The sequence below is a fragment of the Saccopteryx leptura genome, chromosome 1 (genome assembly GCF_036850995.1).
Source record: "Saccopteryx leptura isolate mSacLep1 chromosome 1, mSacLep1_pri_phased_curated, whole genome shotgun sequence".
Taxonomy (NCBI): domain Eukaryota; kingdom Metazoa; phylum Chordata; class Mammalia; order Chiroptera; family Emballonuridae; genus Saccopteryx; species Saccopteryx leptura.
In genome coordinates, this window is record NC_089503.1 from 319,346,737 (window position 1) to 319,371,299 (window position 24,563).

The 24,563-nt window shown below is 54.7% G+C and overlaps 1 protein-coding gene across 1 annotated transcript; it reads left to right on the forward strand.

Moving 5' to 3' along the window:
* Positions 1-4,288: 4,288 nt before the first annotated feature.
* On the forward strand, positions 4,289-24,502 carry IL17REL (interleukin 17 receptor E like). Its single transcript, XM_066361301.1, has 16 exons — positions 4,289-4,464; positions 8,438-8,465; positions 16,465-16,614; positions 16,773-16,882; positions 17,142-17,256; positions 17,509-17,553; positions 17,798-17,937; positions 18,187-18,258; positions 18,340-18,394; positions 18,823-18,986; positions 19,056-19,100; positions 19,338-19,395; positions 19,545-19,717; positions 19,924-19,998; positions 20,192-20,249; positions 24,281-24,502. Exons 1-16 carry the CDS (start codon positions 4,363-4,365, stop codon positions 24,310-24,312), a joined length of 1,422 nt encoding a protein of 473 aa, XP_066217398.1. The 5' UTR covers positions 4,289-4,362; the 3' UTR covers positions 24,313-24,502.
* The last annotated feature ends 61 nt before the right edge of the window (positions 24,503-24,563 follow it).

Consider the following 24,563-nt stretch of genomic DNA (forward strand, 5'->3'; position numbering starts at 1 on the left):
TGCCCTTGTCTCTCCCGTATCCCTGACTGTTGCTTCCTGCGTGGCCCCCAGTCCCTCTGTCTGCACAGGGACCCAGAGCACTACCCATCCCCTCTTGGAGGCTTTAATTTTAGTTAGACCAGTGTCATGTCTTTAGAGGGTCCACTGAATGAAGTTTTTGGTCACCTTTGTGTTCCTCTCCCTTGCCTGTACTTTCTCAGCAGCGCTGAGGTTTTACAGTTCGTGCGTGGTCAGTGTCTAATTACGTTGTACAGTAACACCTGATGTCCTGTCATGCTTGTGCTATGGCTCTGCTGGCACACACACTCGCTTTCGTGTGAACGACTTGTCTTCCGTACACAGTCAACTGGGGATTCTTTGTGTTCCTTCCAAAGTGCAGGTCTTTGTCCCTCCAGGCCAGAGGAAGGCGCTCAGTGTCACTGAAATCCACACCAGACACAGTGTCCCAGCACAGGGACAAGAATCTGTCCTGCACACGTGGGCTAATCAGCTCGGGCTTCTCTGGGGTTCACGGTGTTGCTCAGCATGGGGGCAGTCCTCTGACCACTGGGCAGGGCAGTGTACCTTTCCAGGTTACTGCTTCATGGAGGGTGGGAGTCTCTCCCCGTCTTGGGCTGACTCTGCCCTGCACCTGGCCCCAGGCAGGGAATCCTGAGCTCCAGCCCCTGGGTGGGCAAAGCCTGGGAAGAAGCTGGGGCGGGGGGGGGGGGGGGGGGGGGGGGAGGTTCCTCGGGGCTTGTGTTCCTGTGTGTTCCTGCAGTGGAGACCGGGCCATTCCTTATTCCTTGCTCTTTGCCAGCATGGTGTTGCTTTAAGAAGATGTTTTTCATACGTTATGCCTGGGTTTGGCAGTTTTCCCCAGAAGGTTTGTTTGGATCCCAGAGCACCAGTTCCTGCGCACACCACACCATACCCACCTGGTACCGCCCCTCCTTGAGCCTCCTGTCTGCCCCTTTTACCCCAAGATCCAACACAGTCCCTAACGGGACCAGGGCTCGAGCTCCAGCCTTTGCTGCCTCCATCGCACACCCTGCGGGCACCGTGTGTGTGCCGCTAAGCAGGAGCCTTGACTCAAGCACATTTGCCGCTCTGAACACTGGGGCCAGAGCCGATCTCCTGGGCGTGGAGCTGGCCCAGCCTCAGCCCTTCCAGCCCATGGGGGCCCTGTTTAGTGCACTGAGGGACAAAGAACTGCCCCGCCGAGCTGCCACCCTGGGCCTCTGTGCCTGCTACCCCCAGACTCAACCTCCCACCTAGCATCTAACCCTGGCCCCAAGCCCCTGCCTCCCACACCTTCCTGTGCGCAGGCCCTGGGGTGTCCACAGGGAGGCCATTGCCAGGATCTGGCTCAGCGTCTTCTCCAGGCTCCAGGAAGTTGCAGGCTGCTTTGCATAAGCACCCTGTGCCCCACAGCCTCCCTCTCCACCCAGACCCACCCGAACCCCAGGGAACATGACTCAGCCAGGCCCCTGGCAGAGGGTAGCACTGGCAAGAGTGGAATCCAGACCCTGCCTGAGGCGCTGCTGGGATCTTGCTGCTGGGGCGTACCTGGGCCCTGAGGCCGGATGTCTGGGGAGCCGCCATTTCCTCCACCTCCTCTTCCCCCACGGGGGCCTGAGCAGCCTGAGGAGGGGGCTGGGCACAGGCCCACCCCACTCCCTAAGGAGGGTTGGCCAGAGACCTGGGAGGTGTCCTGGAGCAAGGGCAGTGGGCAGGGTCAGAGGATGAGCAAGAGGCCTGTGGAAGGCTGCTCAAGGCCTCGGCTTCTAAGGGCCCAGATCCCATCTGCCTACAGGCCAAACCTGTCCCGGGTATATGAGGAACAATGTGGAAGTCCTTGTGAAGCAGCAGCTCCCATCTATCCACTAGGCATGGGGCTGGGGCAGGGTGGCTCGCCTTTCAAAGCCTCTGCTGGGCTTCCCATTGCATTGCCAATGGCCACAGCACCCTTACCCAACAAGGGCCAGCACACAGCCGATTCTACGCATGTGAGGGAGGGCTGCCCCTTCTGCAAGTGCCTCCCAGGTGGCCAATGGGCAAAACAGCCTCATGCCTGGGTCAGTGAGGATGGGCTTCAGCTCCAGGGGTCTGAGCTCAGGCACACCAGGCAGAGGAACTAGGTCTTCCTGGGCGTGTCCTGCCTTGTGGAGGACCAGGGCAGGGTCAGGACCGGAGGAAGAACTGGAGAATGTGGCACCAGTGGGAGTCCAGTCCTGCAAATACTGCTGCTCCTTCTGTGCCACTGTCCTGCAGGCACTTCCTTCCTGCCCCTTGGTCAGCAGGGCAGCCCGTGGACCTCATGACAATGGGGACCTGGATGCGGACAGATGTCCTAGGCCCATGGCCTCCAGAGTGTGGCTCATTTTTTGGGAAACCTAAACACAGATGAGGTTTACAGAGCTATACAGAGCTATTTTAGAGAAATGGTACAATCTGAACCATGCTATTTCTTATGGAGCCCCACCCAGTCCTGGTGCCTGCATCCCACAACCCACCCCTCACCCTGCATTGAACCCATACCCACACCTCTTCCTACCTCCCACACCTCTCACCACTCCAAGACCCAGCCAGATGAGCGTGAGTCCTTCCCAAGAGCCCACCTTGCTGGAAGCCCCCAGCGCGCAGCCGGAGATCTCAGAGAGGCAGCCGTTTATTCCCTCATTTATTTGACAAAAATCTCACTCTCTGGTGCAGGTTCTTTGCATCCAGCCCCCATCTCCTTCCAACCTGGCGCCAAGCAAGGGCTGACCCCTCAGATGCCACCACAGCTGGACTTCTGGGTCCTCTGGCTTCAGTGGGCAGTGCAGACTATGGGGACCCAGGGCAGGGGAGCTCCTGAGGACTCTTTGGGCTCAGGCCCAGGTGTTCCATCCCCCTAAGCCCACACAGGATGGGGGGCTGCGAGGAGAGCTCAGGGGCCGTTCTTTGTGGACATTAGGAAGGTCTGGAGCCACCAGCCCTTAAAAACAAGACAGGAGTCCTGGAGGTGAGGGGCCTAGTCCCACCATGTTTCTCCCCCACAGGCCTGTCCCTTCATGAAGTCATGTGGATAGATCTGCTGTCCACCTCCGGCCACACTTGGCACTGGGAAGCCATGTTCCAGGAGCAGCTGTGTCACCTGGCGGGGTGGGCCCATCCTAGGGCAGCCATGGTGGGGGCCTTCGGGTATGAGTGGGCTCACTGGGTGTCTCAGATCATGTGGGCCGCCTTTCTCTGAGGAGACTGTGCCCATACAGTCACCTGGTATACTGTCACCTCCACCCCCGCACTGTGGCCACAGGTGAACACTGCATGGGGTGGAGGCTCCATCCCCATTTGCTTTGCCTCACGGGGGTGACCGCAGACCAGGCGGGGGCTGGGTTGGGGCACTGGCCCTGGAGGGAGGAAAGCTGGGTGAGGGCTCTGGCACCTTGGCCAATGGCAGGGGTGAGGACCATGCCCTGGGTGACTCCCCAGCACTACACTCCTTCCCATGCCCCCAGTCATGGGGCAGTGCCTGTCTCGGGCCTGAGAAGCTCACACCTGCCAGGGAGGGAAGACACCACGGGGCCCAGAGCCACACCGGGCTCTCTCCTTCTCATGGCCCTGCTCTGGCCGGGCCCCTGCCTGGAATTTTCTGTGCACAGGAGGAGTCGGAAGAGAAAAGGAGTTTGGGGTGATTCCAGGGCTGAAGCCCGGCCCCATACTACAGGCCATGGAGCACTGCCGTCTGGCTTGAGGGACAGTCAGCAAAGGGCCCAGCAAAGGGGTACATCCTTTCGAATCCAGAGAGGTGACGAGGACACTCGGTCTTGGAGTGAACCCAGGTCCCACTCCAGGAGAGAGTAACTTGAGGGGGTGGGAGCTAGTAAAAGCGGCTGTGGGGTGCAGGTGCACATGACTGCTCCCCCCGCTGACACGGCTGAGCTGGACAACCAAGGTCATTGGCCACCACCCACCTCTGCCATCAGGAGGGTTGTCTGATAGACGGAGGTACACTCAGGAGCCGACTGGTGTGAGGGACGGCTCGCTGGTCCCTCAGGCCATCCTGCCCCCGCCGCTAGGCTCAGGAAGAACCCGGTTACATGGGATGCCAGTGACTCAAGTATAGGAGTCTGGCAGCCTAGAAACCCCACGGGCGTCTGGCCAGAGTCTGCAGACCCACAGCGCAAGCCGGGACAAGCGGGAAGTTGTGGGTCTGTGGTTTCAGCCTTCCCACTTGGGCTCTATTCCACCGGGAGTCAGTGAGAAGGGGTGTCCACTCCTGTTTTCTTTTGGGGCTGAGCTGTGACAGGAAGAGGCAGGAGCAGCTGCCACAGGGCATCCTGCAAGCTCAGCCCATCCCCTCGCACACACATTCACACAGTTACTGCCACACAAGCCATGCTCACTGGGCAAGCCGTCGCACTCCTGTCCCTGACCTGGAGCACCTACCAGAGCCTGGCCATCTCCCGGATCACGGAATGTGGCCTCTCCTGTTCTCAGGTGAGCCTGTTCCCTCCGAAGCTCTCATCTTGAGGGGGCCCTGGTTCCTCCACAGGTAGGCACTGGCCTGGCCCCCTGAGCACACAAGTAAGAGTGACAGGTGGAGGTGCAGGGCCCTAGGGGTGGTGAGTGATAGGAGGCTGAGGGGGACATGGGGACCAGGGATCCCTGCGAGGAGCCCGCCTGGCGCTGCGGCACTGCTCCGGGGGATGTCTGCTGAGAGCCTGAGGGGCAGGGTGAGCTGACACACCTGTGGCCCTGTCTCTCTGAGAAGATGCGTTAGGGGCAGCCTGGAGCCCAACCTCCCCAAGCCACATTGCATCACCAGGGCCCTGGCTCTGGCGGTGCTGGGCTTGTGTGGACACTGACAAGGAAATGCTTCAGGGAACACTATCATCCTGGGCGGGAAGGAGCCGTCAGGCAAAGACACAACTCAGAAATGGTGGTGTCTTGGGACTTTTCAGGGCAGAGCAGGGTGACTCAGCCTCACCCAAGGGGTGATCCCAGCAGCACCTGCCATGAGAAGTGCGCCCAAGTGCCTTGAGGTGCCCCAGTGCCAAGGCTGGCCAAGGCACAGCCAGACATGGCCCGGAAGGTGTCACAGGGATGGGGGACCTGACTGGGAACCTGCTGTGTGCACTGGTCCAGGTGTGGGACAGCAGGGTGGCAGACGCAGCCCCTGCCCTCAAGGATGGTGTTCTAGTTAGAAAAGCTCACAACAGAACTGGATTGCGGGTTGGCCATTGCTGAGGAAGAAAGAAGGGGCCAGGGTAAGGGCAGCCTGGCCAAGGACTCATGTGTGTCTGGACCCGAGACTCTCGGGGACTCTGGTCCTCGTTCAGGAGGAAGGGCATCTCTAAGAAACCTGGGAATGTGTCCAGCAAAAGGCCTGGGAACTCAGCAAGGGGCAGAGAGGGCTCGGGTGGCTGGAGTGCTGGGAATGGGTCAGGCAGGACCTCAGACCTGAGGAGCAGTGCCCCTGGGGGCTAGGCAGCTCCCTTAGGCTGTGGAGAAAGCAGGCAGATCCAGGTGAGGGGATGGTGGCCCAAACAGGAGGGGCTGCTCTGGGGTGCCCCCTGAGGGTAGAGGTGGCAATAGGGGTCCTGGGTGCAAGAGGGGTTCTGGGTACATGAGGGAGGAAGGCAAAGTAGCCTTAGAGTGGCCTTGAACCTCAGGGCTGATGGAGGAACCAGTCCTTAGAGGGGTGTCTGGCAAATGTTCATGAAGGGGAAATACTCATTTTTGGAATATGGGATTTGAGAAGCCCAACAGATGTGGAGAGCTGATGGGTGTTGGAGTGGAGATGAACAGAGACAGATTAAGGTTGGTTGAGGCACCAGGCGCAGAAGAAAATATCGGGTCCCTTAAAAAAGAGAGAGAGAGAGACAGGGAAAATAAAAATACATGTTAACCATATTTTTAAATAAATAAAAAATATTACGTACTATTAATGTTAAAATTGCACATGTGAAACCAAACTTGATGTCATTAGAAAAAAGTGAAGTGTAGTCCTGGCTGGTTGACTCAGCAGTAGAGCGTTGTCCCAGCATGTGGAAGTCCCGGGTTTGATTCCTGGTCAGGGCACACAGGAGAAGCGCCCATCTGCTTTTCCACCCTTTCCCATTCTCTTTTCTATTTCTCTCTTCCCCTCCTACAGCCAAGGCTCCATGGGAGCAAAGTTGGCCCGGGCACTGAGGATGGCTCCATGGCCTCCACCTCAGGTGCTAGAATGGCTCCGGTTGCAATGGAGCAAAGCCCCAAATGGGTCAAGCATCGCCCCCTGGTGGGCATGCCAGGTGGATCCCAGTCGGGCGCATGCGGGAGTCTGTCTGCCGCCCCCCACTTCTCTCTTTTGAAAAAAAAAGTGTTAAGTTGGGGTTTTGCAGGGACCTTCGGAAGTCAGGGCCCAGGGTGCATGCCCAGTGCACCCGCCGTTAAATCCACCTCTGGAGATGAGGGTTTGGTCCTCCTACTTGGGGAAGGCACTGGATGGTCTGGGCCGAGGACTAAGCCCGACATGGGCCCTGAGCAGGAAAATGAATCCTGGAAGGAAAGTGGAATGGGGTAGAGGGGGACAGGAGGCCATTGGGGGAGGGGAGGGATTCATGCCTATAGGTACAAGTGACCTGGCATCTGGGGTGGGTGGAGTTAGGGGAGGAGAAGGGTGAGAGGCAGGGGCAGCTCACAGCTAAAGGAGGGAGGGAGCTGGAAAAGGCGCTGCCCAGGGGTGAGGATCAGGGACAGGAGCTGTAGCAGGAGGGGACAGCAGGAGACCTCTGTCCCATCTGTGTCACAGAAAGGTATCCTGATCCTTGGCCACTCTGCAGTGAGAAATAATCTTTGCTGACCTGGCAGTCAAGGCTGAGGGACAGGAACAGAGGGGGCAGGTACTGCCTGTGGGGTGAGTGGGGAGGGCAGGGCCTCAAGCTGCATGGAGTCATTAGGGACCTCCTGCTCACCCTGCTGCAGAGGCAGTAGCATTGCCCTGTGCCTCCTATAGCCCAGCCCAGGACACTGGGTCCCTTTCTCCAGCTGGATGGAGTTCAAGCCCGGTAGAAGCAGCTTGAGGGACCCAGACCCCACCTCAAAGATGTGTGCCTTGGAGCCTATCCACACAGACACTCCTCGCTGCCCCCCTCTCCAGCCCACGTTGGGCTGGGAAGCCCCAAGAAGCCCAATGGAAAACCCCAGGACTTCTCCATCTCTATCCCGCCCATCACAGCACCCCAGGGCTCAGGGCCAGCCCTCTCCCATGTCCTGGGTCACTAGGATTTCCGGGCAGCACAGCCCACCAGTGTTCTCTGGCCTCGACCTTTGCCCCTGTTTGTCCCTCTTCTTGTGTCCCCAAGGGTACCGAAGGGCCAACTATCAGACCACATCCACCTGCCCTCCACAAGACAGCATGGTCCACAGCTCCCTGTCTGTGTGGGTCTCCTGCCCTCCCCACCCTGGCTCAGTCTCATTCTGGAGGGGCTCCCTGGTAGGCTGGCAGCCTGGTGGGTAGAGTACCAGGTGGGTGGGCACCCAGGTGGGCTCTCATCCCTGGATCCACTCTGCTCCTGGCATGTGAGTGGGGCTGCAGGGTCAAGGCATCCTGTCTAGTCTGTGTTCCTCAGACATCAGCAGGTCTTGTGGCTGCTGGAGATGGAAGAGGGGCACGCAGGCTGTCCCCAAGGAGATGTTGCAGTGGTCACCAGCTGGGATAGTGACAGGGGCGTGGGAATGAAAAGACCAGGAAGCTTTGTGAGCTGGAAAAGAAAACATACATTAGTAGAAAAACAGGTGAAATTCAACTTCCACCTGGAGTTTAGCCAATAACGTCCCCGTCATTGTGCCATTGCTTTGTGAGATGTTGACATCAGGGCATGCTGGGTAAACTCCCCCTAAACTTAACACTATTCCAAAGTGAAAGTTTGTTTAGTAAGGGGGGTGTGGGGAGATGGGAACAGCAGGGTGCCTGCTCCCCAAATCCAGGGAACACAAGTGTACCCCACTCTTATTTCTTCATCCCCGCACCTATGCCTCCAGCAGGGAGCCCAGGGTATCCATCTTGAACCCCCCAGCCCACTGGCCCAGATTCCTGGGGTCCTTAGCAGGTCAGTCCTCTCTGGGGAAGGGACAGAGGTCACCACGGCTGTTGCTTCTTGCTGCCACTGGTGTCACCATAGGTCACAGGTCATGCCCTCCGATACCCAGGGCAGCACCTACCCTGCTCCTCAGGTATGTAGCCTGGGGCATTGGGACCTCAAGGTCAAGAGGTCCAGTTTACACCATTTACTGAGTGACCAATACCTGTAGGCTAGGGTTGGGCTTTCACAGGCTGTTTCTCCAGATACTGAGGAGGAGGAACCAGGGATGGCAGCCCCCCACACACACCCCAGCCCCTCACCTGCCCCCTTATTGCTGGGTTCAGGAGGTGGGACAGGAGGTGGAGGAGCTGACCTCTTACACTTTCTCACTGTTTTGTCCCCAGGGCTTCATCTGCAAGAGCCGCATGAACCGTGAGTACATCTGAAGGGGGAGGGTGTTATGCTGCCCGCCCCCACCCCTCACCACCAGGGTCACCTTGTCCTCCCTGGGAGTCAGGTCTGCCCACAGCCAGGTCTCCTCTCTATCCCTGGCCTGGGGCAGGCACATGAGCCTGCTGGCTGTGAGGTCACACATTCCATGCCACATTATTTGCCTGTCAGTGATATATAGAAACCCCACTTCGTTGTCTTAAACTTTTCCTTTGTAATATAATAACCCACTTAAAATAGCTTTATCACCTTTGTAAACACTGCTTATGTTTGCTAAAAGGACTGTAAGTGATGTAGGATATATAAGGAAGGAAGTTAAATAAATTTCACTCCAAAGCCCCGTATAGAAATAAATACAACTTATGTCAAGAAAACGTTGTTAGGCCCTGGCCAGTTGGCTCAGTGGTAGAGCGTCAGCCTGGCATGCAGGAGTCCTGGGTTCAATTCCTGGCCAGGGCACATAGGAGAAGCGCCCATCTGCTTCTCCACCCCTCCCCCTCTCCTTCCTCTCTGTCTCTCTCTTCCCCTCACGCAGCCAAGGCTCCATTGGAGCAAAGTTGGCCCGGGCGCTGAGGATGGCTCTGTGGCCTCTGCCTCAGGCGCTAGAACAGCTCTGGTTGCAACAGAGCGATGCCCCAGATGGGCAGAGCATTGCCCCCTGGTGGGCGTGCTGGGTGGATCTCGGTCGGGCACATGTGGGAGTCTGTCTGACTGCCTCCCCGTTTCCAACTTCAGAAAAATACAAAAAAAAAAATAATAATAATAAAAATAAAAAATAAAAAAAATAAATAAATGCACAAGTGCTGGGGAGGATGTGAAGAAAAGGGAACCCTTGTGCACTGCTGGTGGAAATGCAGACTGGTGCATCCATTGTGTGTCCTCTGCTGTTTGGTCATCTGCCTTTGATCCCTTGTTTTACTGACTCCATTCCTTATTCAGATGTTTCCTCAGCAGAGACCCCGACAGTGTAGCTTTACAGCTGGGTCACGTTTTCTTCTCTCTCATGTTCTTTGATTCTGTGTTCCTTTCTCTCTCCCTTCCCTTCGTTCATTTTTTAAAAACATTTTTTTTCCCCATTGATTTGAGAGAGAGAGGTAGGGAGAGAGAGAGAGAAGCATCAACTCGTCCCACTTAGTTGTGCCCTCATTGATTGTTTCCCATCTGTGCCCTGACTGAGGCTTGAACTTATACCTGGAGGTCTAACCATTGTTCCAGGGATTGAGCCAGCAACCTTGGTGCTCCAGGACAATGCTGTATCCACTGAGCCACCAGCCAGGGCACTTTCTTTTCTTTCTTTCTTTCTTTCTTTTTATATTCATTTCAGAGAGGAGAGAGAGAGGGAGAGGGAGAGAGAGAGAGAGAGAAAGGGGGAGGAGCAGGAAGCATCAACTCCCATATGTGCCTTGACCAGGCAAGCCCGGGGTTTTGAACTGGTGACCTCAGCATTCCAGGTCGATGCTTTATCCACTGTGCCCCTTTCATTCTTATTTTAATTTTCCTGTCCTGCGTTGGTGACATTCTTTCTGTCCTGGTCACACTTTGCAGTTCTCTACAAGACCTTGCTTCCTCCTGCTCCCTCAGCCCATCAGACTTTACTGGACATTGGGTTTCCAAGCTGCGGACCCAGCAAGGCCACACTGTCTCAGTCATGATCCAGTGGAACTGGTTATTGGTTTCTCGTAGAGCGTACCCCGCTCTGTGCTCCTTTCCTTTCATCGTCCCTAGAGATGATGGTGGCAGTGTAACCTGGGTCTCTGAATCCTCAGATACCAACAGAGCACAATATAGTAAAGCAAGATGCTCACTTTCAGCACCCCAGGCGTGTAGCTTGTCAGCACCTATGCAGAAGGTGACCAAGTGCGGGGGGAACCCAGAGAGACAACCAGAGGAAACAGGGGAAGCAGGGGGGGCCACCCTACTCCTGTTGCCAGAGGGAGGGTCAGCTCCACTGCCAGCACCGGGACCCCACTTGTGAGATGTTCTGACAGAGGAGCTTGGAGTGACATCAAGTCTGAGCCAAATAAGGATGACAGAGGCAAAAAAACAAAAACAAAAAAACAAAACAAAACAAAAAACCCCCACGGAGACTCAGACAGACACTCGAGGGGAACAAGCTAAGAAATTGGAAAAGCCATCCACCCTGCTTTCAAGCACTGCACAAGAAGAACAGAAGAGGGCGCGCTCTGCAGTAGAAAAGTTGCCAGACTAAGCCTGCTGCTCAGAGCTCAGAGAAAGGACATTCACATAAGTACAAGCAGTGGCAAAGAGTTCCAGACAGGTAACGACAATAAAAAAGAGAATAAGGCATAGAATTGCATCCCGACAGACAATGGATATGCACCAGCAAGGCATGCTAAACAAACCCAGAACTTGTAACACTTCACTTCAAAATGGGTTAGAATAGTCAAGAAAATAGTGCAAGACATTAAAGAATAATAATATGAACAAAAAAAATCAGAAAGATTCAGAAATGAGGCGACAACACTCAGAATTATAAATAAAGGAATAAAACTGTTTTAGGAAAGACCACAGGAGAACACAAGAGTGAAGAGACCCAGTATTGAATGCCTTTAAGACAAAAGGAAGATGAAAAGGAGGAAATTATTGAAAAATCAAAACAAATGAAGAAAAGAGATTAAAACAACACGTGAAAAAAGCTAACGGCTGCATTAGACAAAGATGTCCAAAAACAGATGATATCTTAGGAAGAAACCAAAGCCACAGAACAAACACTAAAACTGCTGTTTGAGAAGATTATTTTTTTCTTTAAATTAGATACTTGAGAGGGCAAGCCACACACTTCAGAAAATCGATCCTGAACACTCAACCCCAAAATATAGTCTGGTAAAATCACTGGATTTTAAAGAGAGACAGAAAGATATCTTTTGGCATCTAGGCAAAAAGTATACAGTTTATAATGGAAAGAAAAGTGTATTGTGTCAGACTTTACAACAGTGACATTTTTCACATGAAAAAAAGGGACAGCAGGCCCTGGCCGGTTGGCTCAGCGGTAGAGTGTTGGCCTAGCGTGCGGAGGACCTGGGTTCGATTCCCGGCCAGGGCACACATGAGAAGTGCCCATTTGCTTCTCCACCCCTCCGCCGCGCCTTCCTCTCTGTCTCTCTCTTCCCCTCCCACAGCCAAGGCTCCTTTGGAGCAAAGATGGCCTGGGCGCTGGGGATGGCTCTGTGGCCTCTGCCTCAGGCGCTAGAGTGGCTCTGGTCACAACATGGCGACGCCCAGGATGGGCAGAGCATCGCCCCATGGTGGGCGTGCCGGGTGGATCCCGGTCAGGCGCATGCGGGAGTCTGTCTGACTGTCTCTCCCTGTTTCTAGCTTCAGAAAAATGCAAAAAAAAAAAAAAAAAAAAAAAAAAAAGGGACAGCAAAGCTCTAACACACAGTATAGTGAATATAGACAATGATATCATATTATAATCATGAAATTTGCTGAGAGACCAGGTCTTAATTGTTGCAACCACAGATTTCCAGCCCCGTCTTTTCAGCATGACTGGCTGTAGTTCATGCCTGTCAGTGTGTTACTGGAGGACTCTGTGGAGCTGTGTGTGGTCAGCTGTCTCCGCTGGGTCTCCCTTTTGTCAACTCTCTTGTCCTCTGCCTGCTCAACGCCCTTGAAGAATGATTCTTGGAGTTCCCTGAGGCCTGGGAGGAAGGAGCCTCCCCCAGACTGGGTTCACCTTTGTTCCTAAGTGGTTCCCAGTATAACATGTGACTGTCGGGACCGTTCCTAATGAAACCACAGATTGAGGTTTCTTGGATCATCACAGATGGAGGTGCAACCAGTGATAGGAACCAGCACCAGATCCAGAGAGCTCATGACTTTCCAGGAAGACCTCCGGTCATCCACGCCATCCCACCGTGCCCACAGGGTTTGTCCTGGTTCTCCACAGGGCAGCTCTGTGACTCCCCTACAGCCGTGGGCTTGGCTGGGCAGGGAGACACTGTGGCTTCCTTGTGCATGGCGTCCCTCTGGCCTTTCTCAGTTATGGGCCTGATGATCCTGATTCTTTCTTTAGTCTCAGAAGTTTTTCAATTCTCTACATGGTTTAAAATTTTTTTTCTTCAGTGAGAGGAGAGGAGGCCGAGACAGACTCCCACATGTGCCCTGACCGGGATCCACCTGGCAAGACCATCTGGGTCATTGCTCCGTTGTCCAGCAACCAAGCTCTTCTTAGCACCTGAGGCGAGGCCATGGAGCTATCATCCTCAGTGCCCAAGGCCAACTTGCTCCAACCAAGCCATCACTGTGAGAGAGAAACAAGGGAGGGGAGAGATGGAGAAGCAGAAGGGCACTTCTCCTGTGTGCCCTGACTGGGAATCAAACCCGGGACATCCACACACCAGGCTGACCTCTACCACTGAGCCAACCGGCCAAGGCTACTTATTTTTTTCCACCAGCATTGTTAGTTGTTTCTGACCATGAAATTGGTCCACATAGCCTGGCCTTCTGAACAGCGGGGAGTGAAACCCCAGGTTGTTCTAAACACAGAGCCGTCTCTCCTCCTCCCTCATCACCTCGAATTTACAGTCACCAGTGTGTCTTCCCAAGCCCATGCCCACACTCCTTCCATAACCCGCTTCTTCCTCTTGAGTTCCTGTTCCTCCTTTTAGAGCCCATCTGTTGTTACTTGTTATGCCAGGAAAGCTCTGTGGCAGTTTTTTAGTCTCTGATTGACAGCAAGTGCATTTACTTCTTCCTAGGTCTTGGTGACTTGTTCCGGACACATGATTATTTCGACAATGACAACAAATTGTTTCTTCTGTTTTGAGCCACAAATAATTTAGCGTGTTTCTGTCCTCACTATAGACTTTCTCCCTGTTTTGTCACCTCACTTTGGGACAGAGCCTTTTTTTTTTACAGGTTTTGTTCTGTAACAGTGACTTCTCCTTTATGTTCATTGTATTTAATTCCACAGATTTCCACATTTCCATGCTCACCTGGGCCCTTCTCTTCTACTGTTCTACCTTTTAAAATATATATATATTCTGGTTTTGATCATTTCTTTGGTTGGCTGGAATAAGTCTTCATTTTTCTCCAGAAAAGGTCAAAAGATGTCAACTTCTCATTTCCTATGAGAAGGGGGTTGTCACACACATGACAGACAGCTTGGGTGGAGAGTGAGATCAAAAGCATCACCATTTCCCAAGGTTGCTGCACATCAAGCCCAGCAACAACCGTCCACCACAAGGAGACATAGGCTTGGGCACAACGTTCTCTTCACCCTGTACCCCCACGTTATCTGGCTAGCCCAGTAGCCTTTACCATAAAACTCATGGCCACGCAGAGGCTGGGCTGCTCCTTTAGGTAGCCTCTTCTCCGATCCTGGCCACTGTCTTTGGTGTCCTTCCAGAAAGCTCTGGATAGTCCATCAGACACCAGACATTAGTTACATTAGCTCCAAGCCAACGGTAGGCCAGGCATGTGCCATGAGGGCCCTGCCAGGTGCAGGTGACTGTTTAGAACTTCCACCAGCTGGAGCAGGGTTTATCACAGACCCTTTAGATAATAAAGGGCAGACCCACTCACTATTCGTTGGTTTTATTGGTCTTTAAATCTCCATCTGTCTAGTGGGAGAAAGCGGAGTGAGCCTGGGTCCCCTTGTCTCTCCCACTCTACGCCTCCCCCCAGTGAAACCTGATGGAAAGACCCTCAGGGATGTGAGGACAGTGCCCCCTGGGTATTTAAAGCCTCTATTTTGTTGTTGTTTTATTGTTTTATTTTCCCCACTTCTGATTGTGTTAAACTGAGTTGGGAGACACTGCCTACTAAGGGGCCACCACAGCTGGGGAAGAATTTGGAAACTTGCTGCCATCTTATACTCACAATGATCAGGGAGAAGGAAGTGACCTTTTCGGCATTATTGACATACAGTTGACACAAGCAAGCTTACGTGCTTCAGATGTTCCATTTGCGAAGGTTTACCTATGTACACACCTGTGAAACCACTGCCCACGTCAGGATAAATGTATTTTTCCATCACCCCAAAGGTTCCTGATGCCCTTTGAGTCCTCCCTCTTCACTCTACCCCTAACCCTACAACCACAGGCGTGCTTTCTGTCCAGAGAGACTAGTTTGCATTTTCTAAAATGTTATGTGAATGAAATCACACTGTGTGTATGCAGGAGATCTCCACTCAGGGTAACGGTCTTTGGAATCATCAGATTCTTGCCCCCTCATCTTCCGTTTTCTGAAAGCAATTGCAGAACATATGTGTGCTTTTGTTGACTCTTTGTTGCTTTTCTGTTTCCTATTTCATTGGTTGCCACTCCTATCTTGTCATCATCTCCTTTCTTCTGATTAAGTCTGGTTTCTTTTTTTGCCCCTAGTTTGAGAAACAATTGACTTAAATGTTGTTTTTGTTTAAGATGATCATTTACTCTTCTCTCTCTAATTCCTGACGGTGAAAGCTGAGGTCGCTAATTTGAGATCTTCCTTTTCTAATGTAGGAGTTTGGTGCCACAAATTTCCCCCAAATAATATTCCCTTTAGCAGCATCCAACTCTTTTTTTTTTTTTTTTAGCAAGAGAGAGAGAGACAGGAAGGGAGAGAGGTGAGAAACATCAACTCATACTTTTGGCCCCTTAGTTGTACATTGAGCTTCTCGTTTATGCTTTGACCAGGGCTGAGCTAGTGACCCTTTGCTCAAGCCAGAGACCTTGGGCTTCAAGCCAGCGAGTATAGGATCATGTTGATGATCCCGTACTCAGGCCAGTGACCTCAGGATTTCACACCTGGGTCCTCAGCATCCCAGGTTGACACACTATCCACTAAGCCACCGCTGGTCAGGCTCAGCATCCAACTTTACTATATGTTGTCTTTTCATTTTCATTCAGTTTAAAGTAGTTTTTAATTTTTGTTTCCATTTTTTGCTTTGGCCTACGAGTTGTATAAAAAAAAAAAAAGTATGCTGAAAAATAAATAAATAAAAGTATACTGATTAGTTTTCAAATATTTGGAGATCTTCCAGAACTATCTTATTGATATCTAATTTAATTACATTGTGGTCACAGAAGATGGTTTGCATCCTGCTTGATGTAGTTTTCATCTCTAGAGGTTGGATTTTGGTTTTTAAAATAATGTCTCCTATGCCTATAGTGAACTTTTTGAACATATGAATACAGTTATAACTGTATTAATATTCTTGTCTATTAATTCTAATATCTATGTCAACTTCAATTAATTGATTTTTCTTTCCATTCTGTGTTGTGCTTTTCTATGATTCTTTGCAAGGCTTGTAATTTTTACTGAATTTACCCTGCTGTGTGCCGGGTATATATTTATATATTTTATTTCCAAAAATATTCTTGAGTCTTTTCCGGAATACAGTTCAGTCGCCAGGAAGCAGCTTGATGTCTTGGGGTCCTCCTGCTAAGATTTGTTGGGCAGGACCAGGGCAGGCTCAGTCTGAGGCTGACGGTGCCCCTGACTGAGGCAAGACTCCTGATTACTGTCCCCAGTGCCCTCTGGTCTGGCCAGGAACAGGCCCCTTCCCAGCTTGTGTGGTGCAGGTCTTGTCCCCTCAGATCCCTGCCACTGTCACTGTCCTTCCTGTCTCAGGAGCACCTGCACAGACTGCGCCCATCCACGCTCTGCTGAGTGTGCAGCAGACTGAATGTTCTCCAGGGTTCTCTCCACATCATTCTCTCGTCTCTCCTGCTCTGTCCTGCAGACTCCAGCCGCTTTGGTCTGCTCAGACTGTCTGTCCCATTTCCTCAACTCACGTGCAGCCCGCTCCGCTGACCTGGACCCTATCCCTGATGCTGGACAGACAGTCTGAGCATGGCTCAGGGGTGAGCCCACCACTCACCAGGGCACTGGCTCCCTGATTCCACTGGACAAGGTCATAAGGACCCCTCCTCAGATTGTGTAGCCCCAGAGCTCGCTCCACTGGCCCAAACACCACAGAGCTTCCTGGGGCGCCAGAGAGCCCCGTGGCATCACCCTCCTTCTCCCTCCCTAGGGAACATACTGAACAGCTTCTGCCAGCAACCCCCCACCTCCATGTTTCGGTCAGTCCTGGGGGCCCTGACTCTCTCCACTGTGATGAAGTGCACCCCTGACAACAGCTGCTCCCTTCTGCTGCTAGTGCAAGCCTCCCTCACACTGCATGGTGAGAGAGGTGACACCCAGGAAGTAGGTGGTGGGCCCATGGCTCCTTTAACCCCACAACAATGGGGGGACCTGCTAACTGCACTTCCCAGAGAGGAGGGGAGGAAGGGGTTTTACCATTATGGTCCAACGAACCTGCCTGGCCCCTCCCTCTACCAGAGAATGTGCGGGGACTGGAGGCCTGCTCTATGAACCTGGACACCCAAGGGACACACTGTCACAGTATGCGGGTCCCCAGGGCCTCTCGCCGGCAGCAGGTGGGGCAGGAGGTGAGGCCAGAACTGCCAGTCCAGCCCCAAGCTTTTGCTAGGCAGCAACTGTCTCCTGACCTGCTCCTGTCTGCCTTCCCCTCCCAGTCGCCTATCCACAGCCTGTCCTGGGGCTCTGCCACCCAAGGTCCAGGGAGTGGGTGCTACTCCACCTCTGCTCCCAGATCGTGGGTTCCAGTTGTTCTAGGTGGAGTTGGCCTGACCAGGGTGGGTGGGCAGAGGCCCCATGTCTACCTGCTTCACCCATGTATCTGCCCAGCTCCAGGTGATCTTTGACTGCTTTGAGGTGAGTGTGGCTCAGAGCCTCTATGTCACCCTGAAGACTGTCCCCCACTTCTGTGGGGTCCAGCTGGAACAGCAGTACCATGTAGAAGGTGAGAGCCCAGGGGTGGGCCTGGGCACAGCTGCCATCTGGCCTTTAGGAACTGATGTGCATTGAAACTCACCCAGGGCAGGGGGCAGGACCCATGCTGGACAGCTCCCAAGAATATCGTCTGGCTTAATTTGGTGTCACAGCCTCCCTGGAGAGGAGGGACTTCTGAAAGCCACAGGGATAGAGGTCCAGCTGGGGCACTGCCCCTCCAGGCAGAACAAGCTGAGTCCAACATTGCCTCTGTCATTTGCAGACTGCGGAGATGAGGATGTGGGAAGGAATATACCAGACTGCTTTGGTAAGCCCCCTTTGCAGGTAGGATCACGCCTACCTAAGACCCTTAGGTTGCTGTGCACACAACAGCCCTCCCACCAGGGTCTTCTTCCTGCCCCACTTAGGAAATCAAGATGGGTCCTCAGGTGAACTATTTCCAAATGCCAGGGTCTAACAGGGGCCATCACCTCAAGGCTCTCAGGACAGGTGGACCCATGAGTCTGGTACCTTTGGTCCCAACATGGCCTCCCTTGCCACCCCCTCTATAGCAGGGAAGCTGTCCTACTGGGTGGACCGCAGCCGCAAGGTCGTTCAGATACAGGTGCCAGAGGTCCCTGGGGGCCCAGACTACTACGTGCGGCTCTGCCTGAAGTGGTACACCTGTGAGGACGTGGGCGCACCTGTGCAGGTGAGCCCCAGGCCTGAGCCTGGGACACAACTGCGCACCCCAGACCACGCCCACCCAGACCAAGCCTCACCCCAACACAAGCCCCACCCACCCACACCTGCCCCAAGTCCAAGACCCACCCAATGCCCCACCCTTCCAGCCCCCCCCCCCTCACAGTTTACTCACAGTCCCCTTGCTCTGGGCTCTCCCACTCCAGGCCCTGCACCCCGGGCAGCTTCTTAGCTCTTGGTTCCCATCTGTCTACTGCAGGTGACAGCGAACAGTGTCTCTGGGATGGTCTCTCTGCCTTATAGCCACGAGCTGCCGTGCCTGTGCCTTGAGGTTAGTGAGGGTGTGGCCTTGACTGCGAGGAGGAGACAAAGGGATGGGCAGGCCTTGCTCTGATCCCAGCCCTTCCCACAGAGCTGGTCTGCGACTCCAGATGCCTTGCGGACCCAGACTTGCCCCTTTGAAAATGGCAAGTGCCTTGTAGTGCCAGAGTGGGGAGAGGGAGGGAGGGGAGAAGGGTGGGATATGGGCGGGTCAGGAGTGTCCAGTAGGGTGGTGGCTGGCCTGGTCCAGTTAGAAGGGCTGAGGCATGGCAGCAGGCCTGCTCTAGATGACATGTAGTCAAAGGGTGTGCTGGGCAAGCCTCTCCAGGTGGTGGAAACTGTGTAGATTTGGGTATGCACATATGTGCGTGTGCTTGCAAGAGGGATGCCCTGCCCTCTGCTCTGCTCAGTGACCCTGAACACACTCAGGCCAGGCCAGAGGACTGCAGGAGGACTGCACCTGAGTCCCTGGCCCTGGTGCACCTGCCATGCAGGTGCTAGGTCCTATGGTCTACTGGCAGTGAAGGTAGGGCCCAGCTGACTCAAGCCCCGGGGCGGGGGAGGGTCCCTGCAGACACGGAGGCACTGTGGGAAGCCATCCGCTACCACCCAGGGAGCCAGGTGCTGAGCTGGGAGCCCGCCTGCCCCATGAGTGGCCACCTGAGTCTGTGCTGGCACCCAGATCCAGGGGCTCACTGCCAGGAGCTGGAGCATTCCCACCGGCCCGTACATGGCAAGGTGAGTGCCTGCCAGACAGGGTTGGGGGTGAGCACAGATATCCAGGGCCCTGACCTGAGCCCCCCTCAGGTGCAGTACTCACTGGTGGACACCCAGCCTCATCTCTGCCTCAAGGTGAGTGGGATGGGTCGCAGCCTGCCACACAGCAGTTGGGGAGGGTGACTAGGAGGCAGGTGGGAGAACCAGAGGCATTGGGGCAGGGCGCCTGCAGTCTCACAGCCTCCATGCCTTGCTCAGCCCTTGGTCCAGCATCCCAGCAGCCTTTCTGTTAGTGGGTGGAGCTAAGGGCTGGAGGGTGAGGGCCATGCAGGAGCTGCACCCCGCCACACCCTGTTCCTCACCTCTCTACAGTTCTCCACCAGCCTGGGTTTCTGGGTGAGGTGCCCTTTCCTCCAGCCACGCTTCCCAGGTGAGTCGCCGGGCCCGCCAACATGGCCGTGGCCTCTGCAATGTGGACGCAGCAAATACAGGGAGACAGAAAGACAGGGAGCTGGTCGCTAGGCAGGACGAGTGCAGTGGTGTGGGGGGGAGCTGGGCCTCACCCCTCCACCCCTGCAGCCTGGAAGATGACCATCCAGCCGGCACCTTCCTTGTCCCACCTCCGGGTCAGCTTCTTCTCGCCCAGCCCCGCCCGCTTCCAGGTGCGCCTGTGCCACCAAAAGAAGATGTGGCCCCTTGCCTGCCACCAAACACTCCAGGCCACCACCCTCTCTCCAGCCTCTGCGAGCCAGGTGGGTGGGCACCATCCTAGGGGGACAGCTGACCCCTTACTTTCCTGCAGGCCTCTCTACCTCCCACCAGGCCAGGAGGGGCCCCAAGGCGGCCTGCAGGGAAAGTGCTTAGAGGGCTGACCCACGCACCACACACACATGTGCACTAGGGACAGGGACATAGGGTAGCCTGATCTGACTCCCACTGCCTGTCCCCCCCCCACCAGGCTGACCTCACAGCGGACCCTGTCTTCGTGGACATTCCCCGGGACGAGGCCTGTGGGCCGGACACTTGCATCCAGGTGGTGCTGCCCTGCCAGCCCCACCCCCAGTCCCAAATGGGGAGCTCCTGCCTCCCCAAGGTTTCCCTAGGGCCCTGCCTTGCTCTAGGGGCCTCTTCAGCCCTGCAGCCTCTCTGGTTGACCCTGTGGGGATGCAGGCAGGGTGTAGGGAAGGGCCACAGGCTGCACTGACCAAGCTGCCCCCTGTCTGCAGGGCTGGAGGACTGATGTGCACTTCTCGGCCCCCCAGCAGCTGTGTGCCGTACCATGCAGTGAGTGTCCCAGCCACAGGTGTGGGCGGCGGAGCCCTAAGGGGCTGCAGGAGGCTGAGGGTTGGACGCTGACCTTTGCTGGGAGCCTGGCCCCTGCTGTCCTTGTTTCCCACTGTCAGGGTGGTGTGGTGTGCACTACACAGGAGTTTGGGGATTGATGGGGGACACAGGGGACACCCACTCAGAGTCAGGTTAGGCTCTGAACTAAGGCAGAGGCAGGCCAGACAGAAGGCCGAGCCCTGGCTCCTCCCAACAGTCACTGACCCCTCTTCTGAGGGTCCATCACCCAAACCAGGGCTCTGCTTCCTACTGTCCAGGAGCTTGGGATGTCCCTCAGGTCCAGATTCCTGGGACCTCAGGCTTGGAAGGAGACAGAGGGAACCTTGCGGGTCCTAGGTGTATGGTGGTGTCCTCCGCCTGGGGATCCAGGAGGCCCTAGGATGTGAGTGGGGAACAGATACCCCCACCTGTAAGCCCTTCTGGCTGCCGAGTGGAGAACAGAGCAGATGCCAGGGAGGCACGGGGGCCACAAAGGGGAGAAGCTGGCCTCCAGGCATCCAGGGCCTCTCGGGACCTTCCCACTGCTGGCCAGCTCAGCAGATGGGAAGTTGTCTCAGAATGGCCTTGAGCCCAGCTGAGTCACAGCATTCCAGAGCAGCCCCTATCCTGCTCCCGGCCCTCCAGGAAATGCCCCAGGGCCTGCAGTGGGTCTCTCAGACCTCCATCATCCACTCCCCTCATCCCCTGGCAGAGTTTTTCAGCCAAGTCTGGGTCCCATTCCTTAGAAAATGTTACCTCCAGCAGATGAGAGATTACCCCAGGGGCCTGGTGTCTGGGCTGGGGCTCTTGGTCCAGGTGGACTCTTTCTGGAGACAGGACATGGGCACTGGCTCTCCAGGACTGGGCAGCTAAGAGAGGGCCTAGAGAGGGGGGTGGGCTGGGGGAGGGTGTGCCCCCAAACAAGGTGGATTCTTGGCTGATTTAGCCAGCCCCCATTTCTCTCTCCCCAGCTGCCACCTGGGAGAAAGCTGACTGACTGAGGCCAGGAGTCTCATCAACAACAAGCACGTGCCAGGGCTGGACTGCTGGGGAGCAGTGGGGACCAACTCACATCTGGGCTCCCCAAGGCTTGACAGAGAAGGCCAGGCTCAGAATGTGGGGTGACCGCAGGCTGTGGGGTCCAGGCACAGCTCCCCAGAGGCCTGCCGCTCCATGGGGGCCTTGGGCTGGGCCAGAGGCTTCAGCTCAGACAAAAGGCCTTCACATGCAAAAGAATGAAGTTGTACTCTTATCCAAGTGTCCATCAAGAGATGAGTGCAGCCCTGGCCAGGTAGCTCAGTTGGTCAGAGCATCATCCTGATATGCCAAGGTTGCAGGTTCCATCTCAGGTCAGGGCACATGCAAGAAGCAACCAATGAATATACAACCAAGTGAAACAACAAATCTATGTCTCTCTCTTTCTCTCTCCATTCCTCTCTCTATAAAAATCAATCAATCAATAAAAAAAAGAGATGAGTGGATAAACAAAATGTGGTATAGACCTACAATGTATCATTAACTAAGCTAGGAAGGAATGAAGGTCTGATAGATGCTACAAAATTCAGTGAAGTCAGCCGGACGGAAGGCCCCATGGTGTATGACACCACCTGTGAGCCATGTAGAAAAGGCAGATTGAGGGGGGAGTGAGGTAGACTGGAGCTTGGCCTGAGGGAAGGGAAAAGGGAAACTTATTGTTTCATGGGTACAGACATTTTGTTTGGAATGATAAAGTCCTGGAAATAGTTTTGATAATTTCACAACATTGTGATGTCACTGAACTGTGCTAAAAATGATTAAAATGGATATTTTTATCTCAAGTATATTTTACCACAATAAAAAATATATTTATTGAAGAGGACTTGACAGCAGCACAGTGTATCGCTCATAGGTCACCCTAAATTTACCTGGTTATTGGGGTGGCCATTGCATTCCCAGTTTCTCTTTAGTCAGAAGTACTATGAAATATTCTCAACTCTCCGTGACAAGGAGGTAGTTATAAGTTGGAGCCAGGCATCTAAATTAAAATTCCACCAAAAATAGGGAGAAAGAGGGAGCAATCTTTCTTGTTTACATTTCAAAGAGACTGTTCCAAGACTGTTAAGGAAGACTTTACTGGGCTGTAAAACTGGCAAGTATGAAGTTTACTTAGCTTTTCAAAAGGTTTGCATACATTTCAAAGGGACAGAAAGAATTTACATGTTTCTAAAGAAAATGTTGTATAAGAAAAGGGAGGTGGAGGGGAGCTCTCTTTCCATTTTAGCACCAAGGAAAGTTCAAATTTACCCATGCAACACCTAGAAGCAGAAGAAAGAGCCAGTGTAAAGACCCTGGGGTGAGCATCAAAGGGCTCATGTGAGTAGAGGGAGAAAGGGAAGGGACAGGAGGTGGAGAAGCAGCGGGGAGTCTGCAGTCATTGAAAAGAAGTCGGCTTTTACCCCCAGTGAAGTTCAGGGCTTGGAGGAGTCACACGACCAGGAGTGCGTTGAGAATAGGGTTGCCAGTGGAGGGTAAGAACAGGGGTGGGGCAGAACAGGTGGCTGCAATAACCCCAGACAGAGGCCAAGGAGGCAGCTGGAGTGTGTTTTGATGTTAGAGCCAACAGGATTTCCTGGTGGAGGAGATGAGGAGTTGGAGAGAGGAACCAGGAATGGCTTGGGTGTTTTATCTGAGCACCTGGGATTTTGGCTGAGCCTCCGAGATGGGAAAGTAGGAGGGAGCACGCAGGGTGGGGTGTCCAGGGCTTCAGCCTTTTATTAATTTGCGTTTGACATCCTAGTGGAGAGGCCACTGAGCTGTAGCCTGTAGCACAGAGACCCCAGCACAGAGGCTAGGTGAGGGAGCTGGGAGGGAAGAGGCGGCCAGTGTCCAGGAGGAGGGGCCTTGACGGGCCAAGTCCCGGGAGAACCAAGGGACGCAAGGCTGGAGGTGGGAACTGCCTTGACCGGATGAGCCCTGGAGAGAGGCCTGACTGGAGAGGGTTTGAGGAGGGAGGGGACAGAAGGAGGGCGCGCGGGCACTTGCGTTTAGTTGTGAAGGAACAAAGGAATGGGCGGTAGCTCGGGGTTGGTGCCGGCTCCGAGAGGTCTTGCGGGGAGGGGGAGGGGAGTGCCCAGATTGCAGAATGACTACAGGTGCGCGGCGGGAGGCTGCGGGTTGGGCTCTGCGGTGAGGAGGGCAGTGGGGCTTGGCCGCGGTCTTTGCCCGGGAGGTCTGGGAGAGGCGGGGTCCCGCGCACAGCAGCGGCGGGGAGAGCTGTGGAGGTGGACCATTGCTGTGAGGTGTGAGAAATGGCCATAGGAACGTGGGTCGGGGCACGTGGGATATAAGAGATGACCGCTGGGAGGACCCAGTCGTTTGGGGAACAGGTGCTGAGGCCAAACCAGCGGAGAGCTCTGCCGGGGCGGAGGGGGCGGGGTCACCGGCCTCTCCGGCGAAACCCAAGTCACTTGGTGCCTTGGGTGGGTGTCCAACTACATGGTTCCGACCCAGACTGGCCCTGCACCCGCGGAGCGCGTTGTGTGTTGTGGGGAGGGGGGGCTTTTCTAAGAGCTGGAGGGACTGGGAGGGAGGGCGGGATCACCGCGTGGGGAAACCCCCAGTCCGACTTTGGGGTCTCGTTTCCGCCCGGATCCCCGCGGGTTGGTTGGGGCGGGGGTCGCGGTAACCCCTAGGGTGGGGGCAGCCTAGGCATTGGCGGGGTGAGGAGACGGAGCAGCTGAGGGGGCGGGCCCGGTGACCTCCGCCCCGCCCCAGAGCAGGACAGTCTCCGGGGCACACGGCTGACATACCTTAGAGGCCCTGGGGGCGAGAGGAAGGGGCGCATCTGCGAGGCCCCTCCAGAGCTCTGTTAGGGGGGTTAGGGAGGGGCCGAGGAGCGTAGCCCTCCTCCACTCGCGGGGCCTGGGAGAAGGCTAAGAGCTCCTGCCCCCCCTCCCCCCTGCTGTTATTGAGAAGAAATTTCTGAGGACACCTCCTTTGTCTTGGACCTCCAGGTTCCCAATGCAAGTGTCTTTCTCACCACTAGCCCTTATGGAGAACACCTCCCCCCACCCAAGAGGTGAGAGTGGCGGCCACTTGGTGTACCAGCAGCTCGCAGCGGAGGCATGCGCAAGGCTGTGCGCTGTGGACGGAGGGGGGAGCAGGTGGAAGGAAGACCCGGAGAAAGCACCCTGCCATCGCCCCTCACCCAACCCACAGTGGGAGCACGCAGAAATTGCCTGAAATATATATATATTTAAAAATATTTTGTTTATCTAATTTTTCATGATCATACAG

Excerpts from the sequence above, each read along its gene's own strand:
- IL17REL (XM_066361301.1), top strand. The coding sequence starts at position 4,363 with ATGCTCACTGGGCAAGCCGTCGCACTCCTGTCCCTGACCTGGAGCACC. Across the intron at positions 4,465-8,437 it reads GTGGCCTCTCCTGTTCTCAG|GGCTTCATCTGCAAGAGCCG; the intron begins GTGAGCCTGTTC and ends TTTTGTCCCCAG. Across the intron at positions 19,396-19,544 it reads CCTCCAGCCACGCTTCCCAG|CCTGGAAGATGACCATCCAG; the intron begins GTGAGTCGCCGG and ends CCACCCCTGCAG.